This window comes from Lynx canadensis, chromosome Y, assembly GCF_007474595.2.
Source record: "Lynx canadensis isolate LIC74 chromosome Y, mLynCan4.pri.v2, whole genome shotgun sequence".
Taxonomy (NCBI): Eukaryota; Metazoa; Chordata; class Mammalia; order Carnivora; family Felidae; genus Lynx; species Lynx canadensis.
The window spans coordinates 1,717,827-1,739,344 of NC_050200.1; the positions used below are offsets into that span (position 1 = coordinate 1,717,827).

The window sequence follows — 21,518 nt, forward strand, 5'->3', positions numbered from 1 at the left end:
CCAAAGGACAGCTTACCAGTCCTGATGCTGTTCCTGGCACCACCCAGACCACCTAACCTCACCAAACCAAGAGTTAGACTCTTCCAGGCAGGTGGAAAAGAAGTGAACTGCTGGTAGAGACTATGACGAAGAAAACAGCTCCCCATTGAAGAAAGTTTGTGCTTGGACTGCATTCAGACATAAAGACTTACAATGCTGCCTCCTGCAAGTATTTTAGGGAGGCAAGGATTTTGACTTGTTGGGATCTTGGTGGGCAGGGTTGGAGGGCAGGAACCAGAGCATGGTACTCCCTGTGAAACAGACTCTTGCCCTGCTCCTTCTACGCCATTACCACTGCGTCTACTATCTTTGGCTATGGGAAGGCGGGCAGCAAGCCAGCCTTAGAATAGTGGCTAGCTGCCTGTGCCAGGGACAAGAGTACTCTGACAGGTGAAGGTCCACCCACTACCCCACCTTTCCTTTTCTACTCTAATTTGACCCACCTACATGAGGCAGGTGGTGCACCAGCAGGGCACCAACCCTTGTCTGCTGCCCTTCTTCAGAATTGCCAGTGATAACCAAACCATCATGACTTTACTTGAAGGTCTCTGATAGTGGGAAAAATGGAGTTGTTACACCCTCTGGTGAAGAGTATGTTGCTTGGTCAAAAAGCTTCCTTAACCTGCTCATTGCTTTCTAGTCTTTGCAGCAAAAGGGCCACAATCTGGAAGGGGTGGTGGGCAAGGGCAAGGGGGAGGACCAGCATCTAAGGAGACGGGAGACAGCTATTTCAGTGAACTCACTCAGCAGCCAAGTCTGGAGAGGAAAGAGCAGTGTCAGGACTTATAAAGCGGCTCTACCTTATCAATAGCCAACAAACGGCTGGTGAGGTTTAAGGTATGTGTTAGAGGATGCAGAGGCAGAGATGGGACTATATGAGAAAAGTCAAAAATCTAAATGGCTAAAAAGCAACAGCTTGCACCGGGAAAAGCAAAACAACACAAAGCACCAAACGAAACACGTTGAATGCCTAAAAACTTGAGTTTGGCATGAACCCACATTTGAGCTCTGATCTCAGTCTTCACTGAAAAATGAACAGAGACAAATAAGGAAAACCAATATTGCCATGTTTGTGGAACGGTTATCATGGCAGTGGAGGAGACACAGTTTCATCTGTCAGAGTGGAATCAGGGAAACATGGGAATAGTCAAAGCCTTTATGGAGGTTAACACTGACTGGTGGTTGTGTTGCAGTGGGATTTAGAGGTTAGTCAAAGTAATAAATAAGACTATTAAGAAGCAGTAACATACAACACACTTTACTGGGTGATGCTTGGAGGGGTTTTTTGAGAGAGGAACGCCCTCGTGCATGAAAATTAAGGCAGATGCTGAGTTGGGTAAGGAAACTCCATAGGAAGCACACTTAGAAATGTTGTTCAGCAACTCTAGAAATTCTGAGTCAGAGAGCTCCAAACGGTAGTAGTTTCTATTTCATCACCCAGCACATGCTGAGGGAAGATTTTCAGTACTTGCAAACTAGGAAAATCTAAATGACTAAATTCTGCTTGTTTGGGGTATTTTTTTATTTTTATTTTTTTAAATTTTTTTTTCAACGTTTATTTATTTTTGGGACAGAGAGAGACAGAGCATGAACGGGGAAGGGGCAGAGAGAGAGGGAGACACAGAATCGGAAACAGGCTCCAGGCTCTGAGCCATCAGCCCAGAGCCTGATGCGGGGCTCGAACTCACGGACCGTGAGATCGTGACCTGGCTGAAGTCGGACGCTTAACCGACTGCGCCACCCAGGCGCCCCTGGGGTATTTTTTTAAAACAAATTTTATGTTTTTAAATTTACTTCGAGAGAGAGAGAGAGAACTTTTAAGTTTTTAAGTTTATTTTCAGAGAGAGAGAGAGAGAGAGAGAGAGGGCAAGCATGTGCATACAAGCAGGAGAAGGGGAGAGAAAGAGAGAGAGAGAGAGACCGAGAGAGAGAGAGGGAAGGAGAGAGAGAATCCCAAGCAGGTTCAGTGCTATCAGCCCCAGAGCCCAATGTGGGGCTGAAACTCACAAGCCGTCAGATCATGATCTGAACCAAAATTAAGAGTTGGATGCTTAACTGAGTGAGCCAGTCATCTTTGGCTCATTTATGTAACAGTGTGATCTTAGAAGTGACGGAGGCAATCCAGAATGGTTAAGAGCTGGGGTGGAAACCCCAGACAGAGGGGTTTCCTTATGAAGCAGCTGCTTGTGAAGATAAGCAAACAAGAGTTGTCAGGGTTGTGATGGACAAAAAAGAAGCTTGTGTGATAAGGGCCAGAGAATGGAGAGGCAGAGCTGGGATTTTATTATGTGTATATAATGAGAAGGAGAAAGAGGCAATATTTAAGGCAGAAAGGGAAACAAACAAAAAAACCCACGGATGTTCAAGAAGCAACTGTTGTGACACCTGGTTAGCTCAGTCAGTTGACTCTTGATTTCGGCTCATGTCATGATCTCAGGGCTGTCGGATGGAGCCCCACTTCGGGCTCTGTGCTAAGCATGGAACCTGTTTAAGATTCTGTTTCTCGAACTCTGTCCCTACCTGCTCACTCTCCCGCTCTCAAAATAAAAAATTAGCACTTAAAAAAAAAACAAAACAAAACACACAACTGTCCAGGGCAAACCCATTCATTCACACGTGGAGAGCTAAAAACAGACAGCTTGCAGCTATTCCTTTGCTATGTTGATTGGCACACTACAAACCACAGTAGGTCACTTATAAATAAGATACTGTTTCATGTGTATTGCTACAGGACTTCATTTTTTATTTATCACTACTGGGAAGCCATCACAAACAGAAGAGTGGATGATGAATGTCAGGCATGGTTTACAGATCTGCATGTGTTACTGAATTACATGGCAAAAAGTTATGTTTATTATGTGATAACATGACAGCTGTTAAAGAACACAGTACGTATTGGTGTTACTAGATTAAGCACTCATTATTATATCCAACCCCATAGGAAAACAACAGCCAGAAAAAGTAGAAAATTCAAAACTGAGAGACTCATTTTAGCAGCATTTCTTCAAAAAATAAGTGTCGGTATGCAATCAAAGTAGGTCTCCAATGGATGAGTCAATGACATCCAAATAAGGAAAGCCACTTATACACACTGGGTTAATTAAATCATATATGACAAGAGCAGCTTGAAGAACTGTATCCAGAGAAAGTAAACTTAATTAGCCTGTTGGAGAGAATAAAGAGTTATGCACACACATAATTATTTAAAGTCTACTTCTCTGACTGCTAAGGTGGCAGACAGTACTGCTACTGCCTTTGTTTTTTTTCTTTCTGAAAACAGTGTCAAGTTGGAAGCAAGTAAAGGATGGACCTTTATTAATAGCCTATATGGGACAACTGCTGATACAAGTATTTTCTCAGAAGTTGAGAAAATTCACTGATTCCGAACACAGAATTTGCCAAGAGTATTACAAGTGGTGGTGGTAAAAATGTGTGGAACACATAAGCCAAATAAACAATCCTCTTGAAAATATAAGGTGTATTTCTGTGTCTATCCTGTATTGCTATTGGTATTGGTGTCAATGAACTTTACTCACTCTGATGAACACAAACATAAACATCATCACTTCCATGAATTTTTGTCATCAGAAATAGAAACTGAATAGCCTAGTAGCCATATCACACAGCACTTTGAAGGCTTAGTAAAGGTAAAGTTATACTGCAATTTTTTTTTAGTCCAAATCAAGATTAAAATTTTCCAGAAAGGGAAGAATTACCCTTAATTACTATTGCAGCATACTAAATGGCTTTGGAAATTAACTTTCTGGTACAGATTTGATGTTTCTTAATTCAACTATAATCACAGGGTAAATGTGACTTCGTGTTGCCCCCTTACTGGAAAGGAGGAAAGTAATTTGTGGCTGAGCACTTAGTAAGATTATTGTATGCAGACGATCTCAATTCTTTCACTAGGGTAGCAGTATTTTCCATTACACAGTGATTTCCAAATGGTGAAGTGCAAATATAAGCTCTGACAAAAAAAAATATACAGGCAAGACATTCCCTTTGAGAATTAGTGCAGAATTTCACAGTGCACACTGAGAATCATAAACCTAACACATCTGTGTGGGACACCAATACCCACTAAAGTTCAGAAAATGTTTATTAGATATATATGAAATATCAAGACATCACATTTATTTAATCTGATCCTGATGTTACATTAAGATATCACTGTTTTTTGTAACCGGTAATGAAACTGAAACTGCGGTAGCAGAATACTGGTAGATTTGCAAGTAACAAAGTTATGTCTGAGGATAACTGACAGAGTGGAAAAGACCAACAGGAAATAAAACGGAAGATAATAAGGAGGGTGGCAACAATCATATGTATGGAATTTTATAAAGAGATATAGGTCTACACTGGCTGGGGAAGCAGGAACCGAAGTAGAAGCATTGATTAAGACATTCAAACCATAACCACAGAATCTGATTACTGATAGAGATTAAGAAAAATAGAGTGTATGGATTGGATCACTTACACACACAAGAATATAAATGTGAACAAAGTGTTGTGCTGCTCATGCTTTACGTATTTACATATTGTACTAAACTTTTAAGAATAAATGTTTTAGATGTCATATTTATCATCTGAAAAAAAGGAAAACTAAGAGGCATAATATACTTCTAAAGTTCAGCTGCATTAAATTCATGAGGCAAAGCCAACTGCATATAGGTTTGGTAGCAGATCAGCTAAACTTTATGAAACAGTGTACAGTAGGAGGAATCAACTCTACCTTACTGAAAGACTAACTGAAAGTTATATTAATCAAGACAATGGAGTCTTGCCAAAGACGCAGACTGATAAATCAATAATGAACGGAATATTACAGGTGCACAGAAGTACAGGCAACAGATTTTCAACAAAGGAGTACCAAATGATTCAATGGAGGAAGAGTAACTGTCCAACACTGCTGGAACATTGGAATCCATAAAGGGTACATGACCCTTGACCTAAGTCTCATATGTTCTATAAATCAACTCTTCACAAATGGGCAGAAAACATGAATAGACACTTCTCTAAAGAAGACATCCAGATGGCCAACAGGCACATGAAAAGATGTTCAGCGTCGCTCCTTATCAGGGAAATACAAATCAAAACCACACTCAGGTATCACCTCACGCCAGTCAGAGTGGCCAAAATGATCAAATCAGGAGACTATAGATGCTGGAGAGGATGTGGAGAAACGGGAACCCTCTTGCACTGTTGGTGGGAATGCAAATTGGTGCAGCCGCTCTGGAAAGCAGTGTGGAGGTTCCTCAGAAAATTAAAAATAGACCTACCCTATGACCCAGCAATAGCACTGCTAGGAATTTATCCAAGGGATACAGGAGTACTGATGCATAGGGGCACTTGTACCCCAATGTTCATAGCAGCACTCTCAACAATAGCCAAATTATGGAAAGAGCCTAAATGTCCATCAACTGATGAATGGATAAAGAAATTGTGGTATATATACACAATGGAGTACTACGTGGCAATGAGAAAAAATGAAATATGGCCTTTTGTAGCAACGTGGATGGAACTGGAGAGTGTGATGCTAAGTGAAATAAGCCATACAGAGAAAGACAGATACCATATGGTTTCACTCTTATGTGGATCCTGAGAAACTTAACAGGAACCCATGGGGGAGGGGAAGGAAAAAAAAAAAAAAAGAGGTTAGAGTGGGAGAGAGCCAAAGCATAAGAGACTGTTAAAAACTGAGAACAAACTGAGGGTTGATGGGGGGTGGAGGGAGGGGAGGGTGGGTGATGGGTATTGAGGAGGGCACCTTTTGGGATGAGCACTGGGTGTTGTATGGAAACCAATTTGTCAATAAATTTCATAAAAAAAAAAAAAATAAACAAAGAAAAAAAAAATCAACTCTTCACATGTCCACCAATAAAGAATTATAGAAATTTAAAACTAGGTTTTTAAGTGTACCACTTACAGTCCTTAATTGTTATACTCAAAGAATACAGATCCACAGGTTTAGAACATACCAGTTGCTGTTTTATTTTTAACAAAGGGAATCAAATTAAAATACATAATAACAGCTTGAACCAAGAACTACTTCTTTTGCTGTATTCTTTTTGACACTAACAAGTAATTACACAATACAATGTCTTTTCTTACAATGTGAAACAAGGTGAGAAAAGAAAAGGAGGTAGAATAAAGGCAGAAAAAGCCCTGAAGCACCAAAGTATTTTAAAAATAGAAGAAGAAAAAAGAGCAATACAAGAAAAATATGGAGGAAAAAAAAAAGAAAGAGGTATATATGCCTTTCTCAAATTTTATTTGCCCAAGTCTAGAATTAAACTGGGTTGGGAAATCACGCACTCTTTTCTAGTCCCAGTCATGCTGCAGGCAAGAAACTTCTGGGAAGGGGCACACAGGGCCTTAGGAACTGAGCTTAATAAAACATTGTCTTTAAGACAAGATATCAAAACTCTGAATTGACAAATTCTATATAGGAAACAAAGTCCAGGAACTAGGAAGGTTCAAAAGGCAGCAAATTAAAAAAGCCTTTTTCTGTTTGTTGTCACAACTCTTCCTGCTGAGGGTAGGACTGGTATAGAAAAGGGGTTAAAGAAGGTAAAGGGGCTGTAGGACCAGAATCTTTCTGTTGCAAGCTATTTTGGTTCCCTTTCAAGTTGGGGCTATGGTCTGTAGGAGATGTCAGGAATATATTTTCACTATCTGTTTCTTCCTCAAACTGTTCTTCTTGGCCCTCCTCAAGCTTAATCCCTGAGCTCCGAGCCTTTTTTGACTGCAGCTCTTCTTGAACAAGATCCTTACTTTGCCTATCCAGATCTGTTTGCTGCTGCTGCTGTCGCCGTCGTTTCTCCAATGTCCGGCTTCTAGTCCGATTTCCTTTATGTTCATGCTTCTCCAGCTACAATGACACACAGGCAAGCACAAACCACTTGTAGGCCAGTGGTCAGGCGTGGGCTCCCTGACTGCCTGGCCTGACCATCTGGCCCCGCCCATGACACTTTTCCTCACCTCCATAAGTGTATGGATCCGCTCCAGGTCTGGAGGCTGTCCAGCCTGTAGCAACTGCCAGATGCTATGGTTCTCATCTAGAGTCACCTCGAGCAGATCCCCCTCCAACATGAGCTCCTCGAGGGGGGCCCGGGTTGCCTCAGGCAGATCCAATACAGGGCCAGTCAAGTGTGGTAACAGTGAGGACAGTACCTCCAGGTCTGTGAAGTTTTAGGGACAGGCTGAGTTAGAAGCCTAGTCTTATCCCCAACATTTTGACAGAACCAAGGACCAAATGGGTCATCTTGGTGGCATCCACTCAACAGCATACATAAATCTAGACCTATGTATCTTACCTGATCTCTGCAGAGGGGCTACCTTCTCATGACTAGTCACACCATCCACATTTGGCAGCAACCCTGGGACCTGCTAAGGAAAGTAAAAATGGGTAGGGTAATAGGTAACAGAAAAACCAGATAGTATTTTTCTTGCCCCAACTTCAAATTGTGACCCTCTCCCTCCTGAAGGAGTGAGATATACACTGATAGCACGGAGCAGTGAGGTATCTGGACAGGACAGAAAATGGGACAGGTAGACTAGACCAAGAGAGACTAAAAATTAAAGAATAAACACAGGCTAGAGCCTAAATAGGGGTAGGGCTAGGACACAGAAATTTAAGAGTAAGAGCTGGGCAGAGCAGCTAACCTTATGCATATCCTTGCCACTGCCTTCTCTGAGTAGGTGAGAGGCAGGGGCTGAAGGGTAGGCAGATGCCTCCTTGCCCCTGGGTTCACTCTGTAGCTGCTGGCGAAGTTCACCCAGCTGTCCCAACAGAGCAGTCACATCCTCAGAGGCCAGAGCCTGCCTGGCACGACCTTGCCAGACAATGGCCCTCTCTGTGAGACACTGCAGGGCCTCACCCTCAGGCAGCCGTACTGGCAGTCTCTGCAAGGCTACCAGCAATGCCAGGATGGTCTCCAGACGTGGGCGCCGTGAACGCATGCACAGTGGACATAAGAATTTGGTGTCCCACTCCCACCAGGCCAGCAGTGGTGATGACGTAGGACTGGGCCTTGAAGAGCTGAGGAGGCGGGGTACTGACACACATTGCCCATGGAACCAATCCTGACACAGGTCACACTGAAGAGTTCCCACCCCAGCTGGCACCTGCCCACACACACAGATGGAGGTTGCAGAAGTGGTCGATGATGCTAGTGGACGGGACTTGGCAGAGTTGGTGCGACGCAGGTGTAGGATACCCTCCTTCTCCTTCTGTTCCCCTTCCTTGAAGGCTACAATCTGGCAAGCCCAGGACAGAGGAAGAGGAGGTCAGCAGGCTATTCCATTCCCTTTTCCAGTGCCTTTACCATCTAACTCACAAACCAGGAAAACTGAGGCTTACAGAGGCAAGTGTCTCCCTATGGTTACCCAATTCAGATATTCTTATCATAATCAGACTCTTCTCCCCACATATGCCCAAGGTCCTTACCAGAGAGCCTGGGTCTCTGAGGTCCTGTGCAGTCAGTCCTAGCAGCTCTGTGTCAGATCTGTACAAGCCCAACTCCTTCCCTATCCACCGGCTACGCTTGCTGCTGTCTGAGCCAGCATTTACACACGGGCAGAGCACCTGAAGCAGTAGACAGGGGGAGTATGTCCAAGATGCCCCTCCCCAACCCTCTCTGGGTGCCCCAATTCCCCACATTCTCACAATAGCCACGCTAGGGGCACAAGAGGCTGTGCATTATGGTTTTAGGCCTTACCTCCAGCAGGGTGTAGCATGAATTCTTTTTGAGGAAGGTCTTGGAGGCTTTCTCCCTCCAGGAGTGTGCTGTCAGTACCTGAAGCTCTAGCTGTCTCAGCTCCTCCAAACCTACAGGTAGGTCACGGCCTATAGCCACCAGGCCCTCCAAGTCATCCAAGCAGGGATAGTGGTCACCGTTCTAGAGCAGGGGCAGGAGATAGCTCAATTAAATTATGTCACAGACTATTATGTTTAGATTTCTACTGATCAACAGTGAGCATCACCCTGCATAGTTGTAAGGAATATCCAGGACCTATTCTAAAGAAAACAAGGAATAGCAAACACTTTCTCCCAGAACTCCTACTTCACTGTCACGGGAAAAAAAAAAATAGCCCATTCCACATCAACTATTTTGTCTGGTTTGCCTTCTCTGGCTCTCTTCCTTTGGGATAGTCTCTGCTGAGGTCTAGGGCTATGTTTTTGGTTCTCCTTCTGCTATTCTTAATCCTGATATTCTCACCTCTAACCTCCTACCTCTACTTATTAGAACAAGAAAACGGAATTTAAAACGCCTAAGGCAGAATAGTAGAGAATTATGACACAAAGTCCTTACTTGGATCTCATCCACATCAGCAATCCAAGCCTGTGCCTTCGCCAGAGCATCTTTGAGTGCCTGGATGTTAGGCAGGTGAACTGGGATGTTTTCTGCCTCTCGGATTATGGCTTCCAATGTAGCTGGTGGATGCTTCTGTCTACAAATGTTTGGAAAAAGAGGAATCCACCCTTAAATGTTATATACATAGGCAGTTTTGTTTGTTTTGTTTTTGTGGTCCCAGGTTTCACTATCAAAAGCATAAGCAACAAAAAGTTTAAAATAGTAACTGAGCAATAATCCCTCCAGTCTTAGGAATGTTTAACACTGACAGCATGTGATTCTCTTGTAAGTCTGGTCTACTATCTATCACCAGCATGATAAATATTTTATCAATTATTACCTTACAGCAGAATAGTAAATGAAAGGCTGAATGACATGTCATACCAATCCTTTACAGTTTAGCAGATGTTGAACTGGGAGTCTGATTTTAGGGATCAGATCTTAGGATCAAGCCCAAACTCTCAGAACTGGAGTCAGAGTATGTATGGGGACAGGCTGGGCCCCACCTGGCCTCCAGGCAGAAATGAGCCTTTTCTTCCCAGCGCTTTGCAATGGTCAGCAGCTCCTGAAGCTCAGCCCGGGCCTTGTCCACAGAAGGGCTGGAGGCTACTTTGGCACCTGTAACCAAGAGCCCTTGCATGATGACCAGAGAGCCTCTTTGGCCTGAAGGGGCCAGTGCTTGTTTCACCTCATCTAGCCATTGCGCCTGCTCCACCTGCTGCTGGAGCTGATGGGCTTCAGGCACCCGTACACCCAGCTGCTGCCCCCTCTCCAACAAGGACCGCAATAGCCCTACACTGGGGGGCAGTAAGGTCAGGGCCTCCCGGGCCTCAATTTGGTAGGCCTCCACTTGTTCCAGGACATCCTGCAGACATATAGGATAAAGAAGAGACTCTTTAGCCATCCAGATATGCAACCACTTCCATGTGTTCCCCATGTTCTCTCTTAGGCCTTTACACTTATCATCAACCATGTAATGAGACAAGATCTACTTAATATCAACAAAGTTCTTTGGTAATTCCCCCTGCTTCTCCTGTAGTTTATCTCAAATTTACTGTTCCAGGCCCACTTTCACACCATGTTATCTTTCTAGAAAGCTTCCTGAGACCCTAAATTCTAAAAACAATACCTCATTTCTTCCACATTCTCCAATCCCGTGAGCCAGATCGTTGTATAGCCCTCTGTTTAGTATTTTGAATTACTTCTGTTTGGGACATTATCTTCTTGAACTATACAGCTATGGAGTATACTGTGATGTAGCTATACAGCAATTACAAAAGAGATAGCACTGAACCACCCTTCTTTACAGCTTCTAAGAAAAATGTATTATAAAGAGCTAATTAGAACAATTAGTTTCCCAAGTTTCCCTACTATCTCAGATTTGCTAATATCTTTTCGTATCCCCTCTTCACCTTGACATCCCCAATATGATGCATGGCACAGGGAAGGCTGCCCATCTGCTCAAGAAGGACTCGTAGCTCAGTCAGGGTCAGTTGTGGAGTTTCTATCCTGTAGGAGTCAGAGAAAAAAAAGACTCATTCATTGAACCTGCGAAGGCCATAATGCATGCTTTATGAGTAACCCAACTTATTTTTTTTTTTCCATTTAAGTAGTATCTTTGAAGATCATCTTTATAGTTTAGGCACTATGAGTCAGTAAGTTAAGATGAAAAAAGCTTGCGGACATTCTGTATTTGAAATTGTTAGAGCAGACTGAACATACCAAAGTGAGGCAATACAAATTTCTGAAGAAATGTATGCTGTCTGAGGTATCACTAGATAGAAAAATTAAAATAAAGGCAAACATTTCTTTTTGAGAGAACAAAAATGTAAGATGGCCTTTACAAAGCTTTTGTTTTCTACATTTTTTGAGGTAAGAGTTATGAAGAAATGAAAATGAAGAATAAGAAAACATAAAACTAAAAATTCAATAGGATCTAAGAGTAGTAGTTTTCACAGTAAAGGTAAAAATAAAACATCTGGTAATTACAATTAACATAAATATCAGAGGTTTTAAAAAAAACACAAAAGGAATTAAGAAACAAAGACTTCTGTGATGATGCAAAAAAATGAAAATAGCAGAAGACAGAAATAAGGAGTTGGTTAAGCTGGTGGAGGAGTAAGCTTGCCTCCTACCTTTAACACAGCTAAGTATAAAATCATTCTGAACACCCAAAAAAGTGATCTGAAGTCTGGGAAAACAAAGCTGATGTCTACAAGCGGAAAGAATGACCACCTGATGGAAGGTAGGAACTGCAGACAGTTGATCTGAGGGAGAAAGGAGCCACAGGTGTTGAGGAGAACAGGGAGCCCACACAGCTGAGAGAGGAGACAGAGACAACGCAAAAAAGAATGAAACACTCCCAAGGGATATTGTGGGAAAAGCTGTTCCCCAAAACCACTGACTGGGAAAAAAAGGGGAGGATTTAAATCCCACAAGGGTTTTATAAACAGCAGAGTCTAGAGTCTCAAGTTTCAGAGGTCAGCACCATCCCAGGGTCCTGCCGGGTGACATTACCAGTGGTCCCCTGGGGAAGAAGGAAGGAGACCTGAGAACAGGCAGTGCATTCCGAGGATCCCCTGGGTCTCAAAAGGAGAAATAGTTCCCCTGCCTGGCATTGATGTGGTAGAGATGATGGAGACTCTACATGGACAAAGAAACGTGGGAGCACCAATGAGCTGCTCTGTTCAACGTACAGAAACAAAAATGTTGGCTGAGGCAGCAAACCCTGGCACTGGCTGCCTGCCATGATTTACAAAAAACTTGGAAACCACTATGCAGTACCAAGACTATTTTCTGGGATAAGCCGACCAGCAACAGCACGGCAAGACCCTCCCTCAGAGGATCAGGGTGGGGCCACGCCTTGGTGGAGTTTTGAAACACAGCAGTGCCTTACAGAAAACACAGGGGGCTGTGCTGCTGGCATAGACAACTGGAACACAGACAGAGTGCAAACAGGGAGCTGACAGAAGCTGAAACACAGGAGGGTGATGTTTCCTTGTCCAGGAGTGCTTCCTGAAGAGTGGTAGGACCTCCCCCTCCAGAGATAAGAGCTGGACAAAGCCCCTGCTTACCAGCAGGGATCCACCTCAGTGAGCTAAACCACACCACCAAGTGGAGACCAAAGCCTCTACACCAAGCCCTGCTTGCCCCAACCTCCAGACACATCTCCACTAGGGCAAGTCCACCTGAGAATCAGAGCTGCAGGCCCCTCCCCCAGAAGACCAGCACAAACCACTTTGAAGCACTTAGTCTACTGATTATAATCAGTAGCACTGGAAAGCTTCAGCTACATGGGAAATAAGATCTAGTGTCTTTTTTATTTTAGTATTTTTAAAATACAAAATTTCTAAATTTTCTGTTTTTTATTGTTTACTTCATATACATGTATTCTTCTAATGCTATGTTTTGGACTTAGCTTCTTTTAACAAGCCAACCAAAACACAGCTAGATCTGTTTTTTGTTTTTGTTTTTTTTCTTTTCTGAACAAAATGACAAGATGGGAGAATTGACCCCAAAAGAAAGGACAGGAAGTAGAAATTACAGCTAGTAATCTAATCAATACAGATACAAGATGCCTGAATTAGAATTTAAAATGACAATTATAAGGATACTAGCTAAGCTTGAACAAAAGCATAGAAGATACTAGAGATTCCCTTTGTGCAGAGAAAAAAAAAACAAAACAAAAACTAAAGTCTAGTTAGGTCAAAATTAAAACTATAATCAAGTAGCAACCTCAAATAGAGGCCATAAACATGAGTATGGATGAGGCAGAGGAATGAATTAGCTACATAAAAAATAAAATGATGGAAGATATGGAACTAAAAAGAAAAGAGAATAAACAGTGACTTATTAAAACTTATTAAAACACAGTAACACTTGTATCATTAAGAGTCTTGGAGGAGAAAGAAAAATGGGCAAAAGGTTTATTTGAGAAAATTATAACTGAACACTTCCCCAATCTGGGGAAGGACACAGACATTGAAATCTGAGAAACTCCTAATGGATTCAACAAAAACTGACCATCACCAAGATATACCATAGTCAAATTCACAAAATACACAGAAATGCAAAGAATCCTGAGAGCAGTAAGGGGAAAAAAAGGTCCTTAACCTATAAGGAAAGACAGATCAGGATCACACCAATTCTGTCCACTGAAACTTGGCAGGCCAGAAGGAATTCACAGGATATATTAAATGTGCTAAATGGGAAAAATATGCAGCCAAGAATTCCTTACCCAGCAAGGCTATCATTCAGCACAGAAGGAAAAATAAAGACTTTCCCAAACAAAAACTAAAGAAATTGGAACCACTAATTCAGCCCCACAAGAAATATTAAAGGGGACTCTTGGAGTGGGGATAAAAAGACCAAAAGCAACAAGACTACAAAAGACCAGAAAATATCTGCAGAAACACCAACCTTTGTTGGCATTAATAGCATTAATTCCTGTCTTTCAACAATCACTCTGAATGTAAATGGACTAAATGTGCCAATCAAAAGACACTAAGTATCAGAATGGATAAAAAACAAGACCATCTATATGCTGCCTATAAGGGGCTCATTTTAGACCTAAAGACCAAGGGGAGATAGAGAACAAATAATCATGGTTCTGACAAACCAAAGAAAACCAGAGTAGCCATACTTACAACAGACAAACTAGGTTTTAAAACACAGACTATAACAACAGATGAAGTATATCATAATTAAGGGGTCCACCAAGAAGACCTAACAATTGTAAATATTTATTACAAGTTGGGGGCACCCAAATATATAAATCAATTAATAACAAACATAAATTAACTTACTGCTAATAATATAATAATAACAGAAGATTTTAATAGTCCACTCATAGCTCATCTAAGCAGAAAAACAAGGGAACAATGGCTTTGAATGACACACTGGACTGGCTTGTCTTAACAGATATATTGAGAACATTTCATCCTAAAACAGCAGAATACACATTATTCTCAAGTGCACATGGAACATTCTCCAGAACAAAGCTGCATATCCAGAACTGGGACACAAATCAGCCCACAACAAGTACAAAAAGATCCAGATCATATCATGCATTTTTCTTTTTCTAAAAAAAATTCTTTTAACGTTTATTTATTTTTGAGACAGAGAGAGACAGAGCATGAACAGGGGAGGGGCAGAGAGAGAGGGAGACACAGAATCGGAAACAGGCTCCAGGCTCTGAGCTGTCAGCACAGAGCCCGACGCGGGGTGCGAACCCACGGACCGCGAGAGCATGACCTGGGCCGAAGTCGGGCACTTAACCGACTGAGCCACCCAGGCGCCCCTCATGCATATGTGTTTTCTGAACACAATGCTATATGAAATTTGAAGTCAACCACAAGGAAAAATTTGGAAAACCAGAAATACATGGAGATTAAAGAACACCCTATTAAAGAATGAATGGGTTAACTTGGAAATTAGAGGAGAAACAAAAAAAGTACATGGGATCAAATAAAAATGAAAACATGATATTGCAAAACCTTTGGGATATGGTAAAGATGGTCATAAGAGGGAATATATTACAATAATGGCTACCTCAAGAAGAAAGAAAAGTTTCAAATACACCTAACTTTAGCTAAAGGATCTGGCAAAAAGAGGCATAAATAAGAGTTCATCATATCAAAAATGGAATAATCTAAGTAACAAATTCCTGGACATACTTTCTGGGTATAATTGTCTGTAAGAAAGAGGATTTAAAGAGGGCTGAAGTTAGATGGATTAGAACTTGACACAGATTAATATCATAAATACTAAAAACCATGGCCATATGATACGAGTTATCACTAGGTCAAGGTAGGAAAAATTTCCTTTCTTTTGAAGTAGAGAAGGAAAAGAGGTTGATTATGAAAAGGAAATTCATTACTACTTTTGACCTTTAATTTTTTTTAAAAAATTCTCTGAATTTGACAAAATAGGACTTTGAAATATTAATAGTTCCAGCTTTCTTTTACCTGAAATTTACAAAGCATATGCATATAATCATACATTTTTTAGAAAAATAAACTTATTTATAATTATATACATTTGGCAACTAAAAACTAAAGACAATGTAAGCCCTAAAACTGTATGTACCTACAGAGCCAATAATTAATTTTGTGGAAACCTGATGCCCTAATTTTATGAAATGTGCTAACAAGTAGGACAGAACTGCAATTTTTGTACTGTATTTTCATTCCCATTGTCACTGACAGTATAAGTATGCTTCTTTAAGTTATCCATGTAAGTTTTGGATAGTAATATGCTCATACAAAGAAACTATTAACTTCTACTACATGCATTATTTATGGCCTACCCTTTTTTGTTGTCCATTTTCATATACAACCATCCTTTTTTGCCCTGTTTTCCAACATACCTGGCCTCTTGACCACTGATCAGACCCAGGACTTGGGAGACACAAGCCTCTGCTTCATTTAGGCAGTTCCTTAATCGCTGAAGTAGTTCATTGTTAGGAAACCTCCTCTCACGAGCCTCAGACTCCAGTGCCCTTAACTCTTCAAAGCCTGAAGACAGAGTAATAGTTGTAAGAGGTAGACAGTATTAGCAAAAGCTGGCAGAGGGTATCTGGGGTGATGAAGAAAAGAAACAGAGCATGCCCATGGATCCTTCCATTTCTCATCACTTACTGCGCTTCTGGCCATCCTCCACTTCCAAAGCTACTCGTACTTTGTTGGCCCAGTTGTCAAAGGACTCAGCCCGAACCTTCAGCTTATGCAGCATGGCAGGAAGCTCATCCAAGGTGTACCGATACCTAGAGGAAGGGGGCAGGGAAAAACACATCTGGCCCAGCTCTGTAACTTCCTTGATGTCCTCCAAGTAGGCCCCATGCTCACCGCAGATACTGCCGCCTACTAGAGCATTTGCAGAGGTCATTGATGTGGGAAAGGCAGACAAGGCCATCTGGGCAGTCATAGCAGGCCAAGGCTGATAGGAAGCATGTTGTCTTGCACTTGATGCACTGGCGCTCATCATCTGGGAGCAGCTCGAAAGCCTCTCGTTCAGCCTCCGTGATGCCCTGGGGGTGTTCAATCCATATATACTTTAAAGACTAGGAGCAGGGTTGTGGACACCCCACCTCAGCCAACACTGAGCCCCTGTTGTGGGCTCAACCTTGTAAGGACAGCTGTAGAGAAAGTGGAAGAAAAAAATATAAACACATACAGTTTCTGTCTTTCCACTTCAAAATGTATGAGTCACACACGAGGCACAGAATGACTACTCAATTTGTATGTCTCCCTTCCGCAGTCTACTTTATTGAATCTCTAAGCCGTGCTGCCCACCACCCACCTTCTCCAACAGAGCTTTTCGTAAACGTCGCTCCTCCTGCACCATAATGAACATCTCCTTGTGCACAGCCACAGCCAAATTCAGGTCCAACTTCTCTGGGAAAGCAGCCATCTTGCAGATGAGCTCCTCATGGGAGAAGACACAGTAGCGCCGGAGCCGGCGGTAGTGTTCAATGCACTGGCGTCCAGTAGGTAGCTGCAAGTAGTTTAAGACTGTGTGTGGCCATCTGCAGCCCACAGTATTTAGCTTCTCCACAATGATCTCTGTCCACATTCTTTATCCCTCTCTATCTACAAGCTTACCACACTCTGGACTCACCCAGTCAGCAGTGCAAAAATTGACAGCCTCAGCAAAATTATAGCCTTGGTTAAAGCCACTGTGGTAAGCGCGAGGAAATGTGATGACAAATTCTCCTGCACACTGGTTTGTGCGGACAACCTGAAAAGGAGAGAAGGGAGTGTGGCCCAGGACTAAATAGAATGTGGACTTAAGAATGTCTTTGAGGGGTGCCTGGGTGGCGCAGTCGGTTAAGCGTCCAACTTCAGCCAGGTCACGATCTCGCGGTCCGTGGGTTCGCACCCCGCGTCAGGCTCTGGGCTGATGGCTCAGAGCCTGGAGCCTGTTTCCGATTCTGTGTCTCCCTCTCTCTCTGCCCCTCCCCCGTTCATGCTCTGTCTCTCTCTGTCCCAAAAATAAATAAATGTTGAAAAAAAAAAAAAAAAAAAAGAATGTCTTTGAATTTTGTTATAGATGTGGGAAATGAGTGGAAAAAGCCACAGACTCTATATTCACGTATGTATACCTTACAAAACACAAAAAACTGTGAACTTTAAAAGTGATGATATGCAGAGAAAAGTACAAAGAAAAATTATGTGCAGTTGAAGAAGGAAATACGAATCTTCCACAAACATATGATAAAGATTCTTGGGGCGCCTGGGTGACTCAGTGGGTTAAGCTGTGTTAAGCTCTGTGCTGACAGCTCAGAGCCTGGAGCCTGCTTTGGATTCTGTGTCTCCCCTCTCTCTGCCCCTCCCCTGCTCATGTTCTGTCTCTGCCTCAAAAATAAAACAACAACAACAACAACAACAGAAAGATTCTTAGCTTCTTCAGTAAATAAATAAACTTTAAAAAATCAGGGCATGATATCAACACAAATAATGAAAGGGATACTCCAAAATCCATCCCTCCAATAAAAGAATAATTAAGTTAGCAAAAAGTATCAAAGTACTTTAAAAATTCTGTAATAAAATCACTAACTACCAATACTAGGAGGATTTTTGATGGAGGGAAAAAAAAAAAAACTTTTAAATTCTGGTAAAGGAACTCTGTAGTAGTGTTATCTTTCCTGCCTAGAATCCCCCCAACCAGTATCACCAGCTACCTGGGAAACAGTAGTGTCAAAATCCTAGTGCAACTTGCTGGTGCCATGGAACACAACATGCATTGTTGTTTTCAAAGACCTGAGGCTGTGTGTGTTGGCCTGACTGATGGCTCCCAAAAACAACTGGCTCAAAGACCTGCCATTATTTCAACTGCCTCAGAATCTGCCCAAAAGAAAAGTGGACTCCTAGGCTCTGCTGGCTGAAAATATATAAACACAAATGCATTAGCCATAGACACCTGTGGTAAAAGAGAATGGACAAACAAGAGAAATTCTAAAATGACTGGAAAGGAAAGGAAGGCAGAAGAGACACTTGGGAAAACAAGGGCTCTGAAAAATTTACATGTATTCTGGGAATTGAGAAGGCTATATACATGCTAAGAAAAACCTGAAAAGGTATTAAATTCCATCTCTGGTTGACTTTCAGGTTCCACTCAAGTAGAAGCTGAAGGCTAAATCAATATTAAACAGCTTCACAAAGTAGTCAAAAAGGGCTCAAAACAGACCCACGAAAGACTAGGAGGCAGTTTTGTTTTGTTTTTTGGTTTTAAGGAAAAGTCCATGGTAACAAACAGGAAGAACTGTGGATTTGACAAGATTACTTCAAGTTCTGAAAAGCTGCACAATATTATTATTCACTGGGGAAATGCAAATTATAGCCAGAAGATATACTTCTGACCACTATTCCAGCCATAATAAAAAAAATTCTTTGTAAACAGGAAAATGACACGGTTGGCAAGGGAAAGAACAGAAGGAAACACTGGGGAATATAAACTGATGCAACCACTATGGAAAATTTTAAATTTTAAATATAAAAATAGCATATGACCCAGTAATTCCACTTCTGGTTATATAACCTAAAGAATGAAAAGCAAGGAGTCAAAAGATAAAAAGATATTTGCACACGGATATCCATAGCAGCACTGTTCATGACGGTTAAAGAAAAGACACTTAAAAAAAGAAGACACAGACTACTTTAAGAAATAATGGCTGAACAAGTCCCAAGTTTTGGAAAAGACTGAATCTACACATGGAAATAAGACAAAATCAGGTATAATCAACTGTCAAAAGCTAAAGACAAAGAATCTTGACATACTCAAAAGAGAAATAATTCATCTTACAATAATGAATATTCAGTAAGATTATCAGATTTCTCATCACAAATCTGGGATGTCAGAGGGCATATGATAACATTTCTAAAGGATAAAATTAAAGAAAGATGAGAGGAAGGGAGGGGAGGGAAGAAAAGAGAGAAAAAAGTAAAGAGAGAGAAAACTAAATAGAAAAGAAAAAAGAAAAAAGAAAAGAAAAGAAAAGAAAAGAAAAGAAAAGAAAAGAAAAGAAAAAAGAAAGGAGGGGAGGGGCGAGAAGAGAAGAGAAGAGAAGAGAGAGAAAGAAGAGAAGATAGAGAATAGCCTCGTTCCTCTCCTCTCCTCTCCTCTCCTCTCCTCTCCCCGCCCTTCCCCCTCCTTCCTTTTGTTCTTTTGCTTTCTTTCCCTTCTTTTCTCCCCTCCCTCCTCCCCTCCCCTCCACTATCCCTCCCCCCCCTCCCCCCCCTCCCTCACCTCCCCTCCATCTCCCCCTCCCCCTCCCTCTCCCCTCTCACCCTCTCCCCTCCTCTTCCCCCCGCCCCCTCCCATCCCCTCCCCCCCTCCCACTCCCTCCCCCAACGCCCTCCCCTCAACACACCACAGCAGAAAACCTCCCCCGCGAACGCCTTAAGACCTACCAGGTAAATAACAAACTGAGGAAGTTTATCTCCCATAGATATGCTCTATAAGAAATGCTATAGGAAAATCCTCGAGATGAAAGAGCATTCCAGTACTTTACCTGGTATTTCTATAGACAAATGTAAAAACCAGTATTGTATTTTTATTTATGACTTCTATTTTCTTTGTAACTGGAAAGTGCATAAACAATAAATATAAAACTATGTTAATGGACAAAGAATGCATAAAGATGTAATTTGTTAGAATAACAGAAAGGAAGAATACAGAGCTACCAAGGAATAAAGGTGTTGTTTTTTTTTTTTTTGAAATTTACTATTGAAGATAAGTTGGCATTAATTTAAATTACAAAGATATAAATTAAAATAGTAATTGTAATCACCAAACAAACCATTAAGCAATAACTAAAACATTAACAATAAACAAAGCATTAAACCAATATACTAGAATAAACCAATTAACAACAGAGAAGAAAGTAATAGAATTGAGGATCAAAAAAAGATATGATAGAAAACAACAGAATGGCAGAAATAAATCCTTCCCTACTGATAATTACAGGTACTTTTAAAAATCACACTCAGAAAAACTACAGAATGAACAGAAAACACTGTTCAACTCTTGTCAATTAGAAACTCATGTGGATAGAAATAGTTTAAAAGTGCAACAGTGGAGAAATTTATTCCACGTATAATGGTGACTAACAGAGCTAGTGACTACGTATTAACAGAAAATATAGGCTTGAAGTAAATAACTGAACTGAAGGATATACTGATAACTGAGATAATTATATATGGATAAAAGCTAAATTTATCAAGAAGATAAATGAAATACAGAAGAGAAAAATAACACAGAATGAACAAAACCAAAAGCTAATTCCTTGAAATGAGTAACAAAACTGATGTACCTTTAGCTACATTAAGGCAAAGATATATCTTTTATATAATTATTATAATTTGAGGAAGATTCAAATTATTTTCTTTTATGTTTAGTTATTTTTGGAGAAGAGAGAGACAGAGCATGAGTGGGAGAGGGGCAGAGAGAGAGAGCAACATACAGAATCAGAAGCAGGTTCCAGGCTCTGAGTTGTCAGCACAGAGCCTGACATGGGGCTCGAACTCACTAACTGTGAGATCATGAACTGAGCTGAAGTTGGACGCTCAACTGACTGAGCCACCCAGGTACCCCAAAGACTCAAATTATTCAAATGAGAAATGAAAGTGGTATACTACTGCCAAGTTAACAGAAATAAAAAAGAGGTAAGAGAATACCATAAAAAACTATGTGCTGAATATATGTGGGAGAAAAAAACATTAGCAAGAAGCAGGAGAGAGGACAAATGGTGCAACTAAACAGCTGTCTGATTTCATTATACATCAATTTTCAGACTTACCTGTTTTTTATGAGACAATAGTGATGTTAAAGAAGGAAAATCACATGCAAGTAAGAATTTATAGAATGTCTGTAATGGAGGGAAGCCCTGAAGATGCCAAGATCATTTTATGAAGATGGAAAACAAAAACGGACAGGAGTTATTAAAGATATTGTACAGAAATTGACCTAGACCTTACAGAAGTACATATCAGAAAATTACAGCATGCTGCAGAGATAGTGCACTGCTTTACCTTCTACAGGACTGCTGGCTTTTGCAAAATTGGCTAATATAAATCAATCCTTGATATTCTCAAATCTGAAACCACTTCTTGACTCCGATTT

The 21,518-nt window shown here is 41.3% G+C and overlaps 1 protein-coding gene across 10 annotated transcripts in view; it reads right to left on the minus strand.

The window, feature by feature from the left end:
- Positions 1 to 6,008: 6,008 nt before the first annotated feature.
- LOC115508105 (lysine-specific demethylase 5D) overlaps positions 6,009 to 21,518 on the minus strand; it is a 42,598-nt gene continuing 27,088 nt past the window's right edge. For 4 of the 10 annotated variants that reach the window (XM_030306493.1, XM_030306497.1, XM_032592304.1 and 1 more), the window contains 14 exons: positions 17,016 to 17,135; positions 16,698 to 16,892; positions 16,244 to 16,425; positions 16,037 to 16,161; positions 15,766 to 15,913; positions 10,811 to 10,907; positions 9,905 to 10,263; positions 9,357 to 9,495; positions 8,763 to 8,942; positions 8,492 to 8,629; positions 7,708 to 8,301; positions 7,359 to 7,431; positions 7,024 to 7,223; positions 6,289 to 6,913 (listed from right to left, as the gene is read on the minus strand). In XM_030306493.1, the coding sequence (XP_030162353.1) occupies positions 6,560 to 6,913; positions 7,024 to 7,223; positions 7,359 to 7,431; positions 7,708 to 8,301; positions 8,492 to 8,629; positions 8,763 to 8,942; positions 9,357 to 9,495; positions 9,905 to 10,263; positions 10,811 to 10,907; positions 15,766 to 15,913; positions 16,037 to 16,161; positions 16,244 to 16,425; positions 16,698 to 16,892; positions 17,016 to 17,135 (2,904 nt within the window). In that variant the 3' untranslated portion in view covers positions 6,289 to 6,559. Of the gene's footprint in view, positions 6,914 to 7,023; positions 7,224 to 7,358; positions 7,432 to 7,707; positions 8,302 to 8,491; positions 8,630 to 8,762; positions 8,943 to 9,356; positions 9,496 to 9,904; positions 10,264 to 10,810; positions 10,908 to 15,765; positions 15,914 to 16,036; positions 16,162 to 16,243; positions 16,426 to 16,697; positions 16,893 to 17,015; positions 17,136 to 21,518 lie in introns of all 10 variants that reach the window. The other 6 variants (XM_030306492.1, XM_030306496.1, XM_030306495.1 and 3 more) reach the window with 4 other exon arrangements.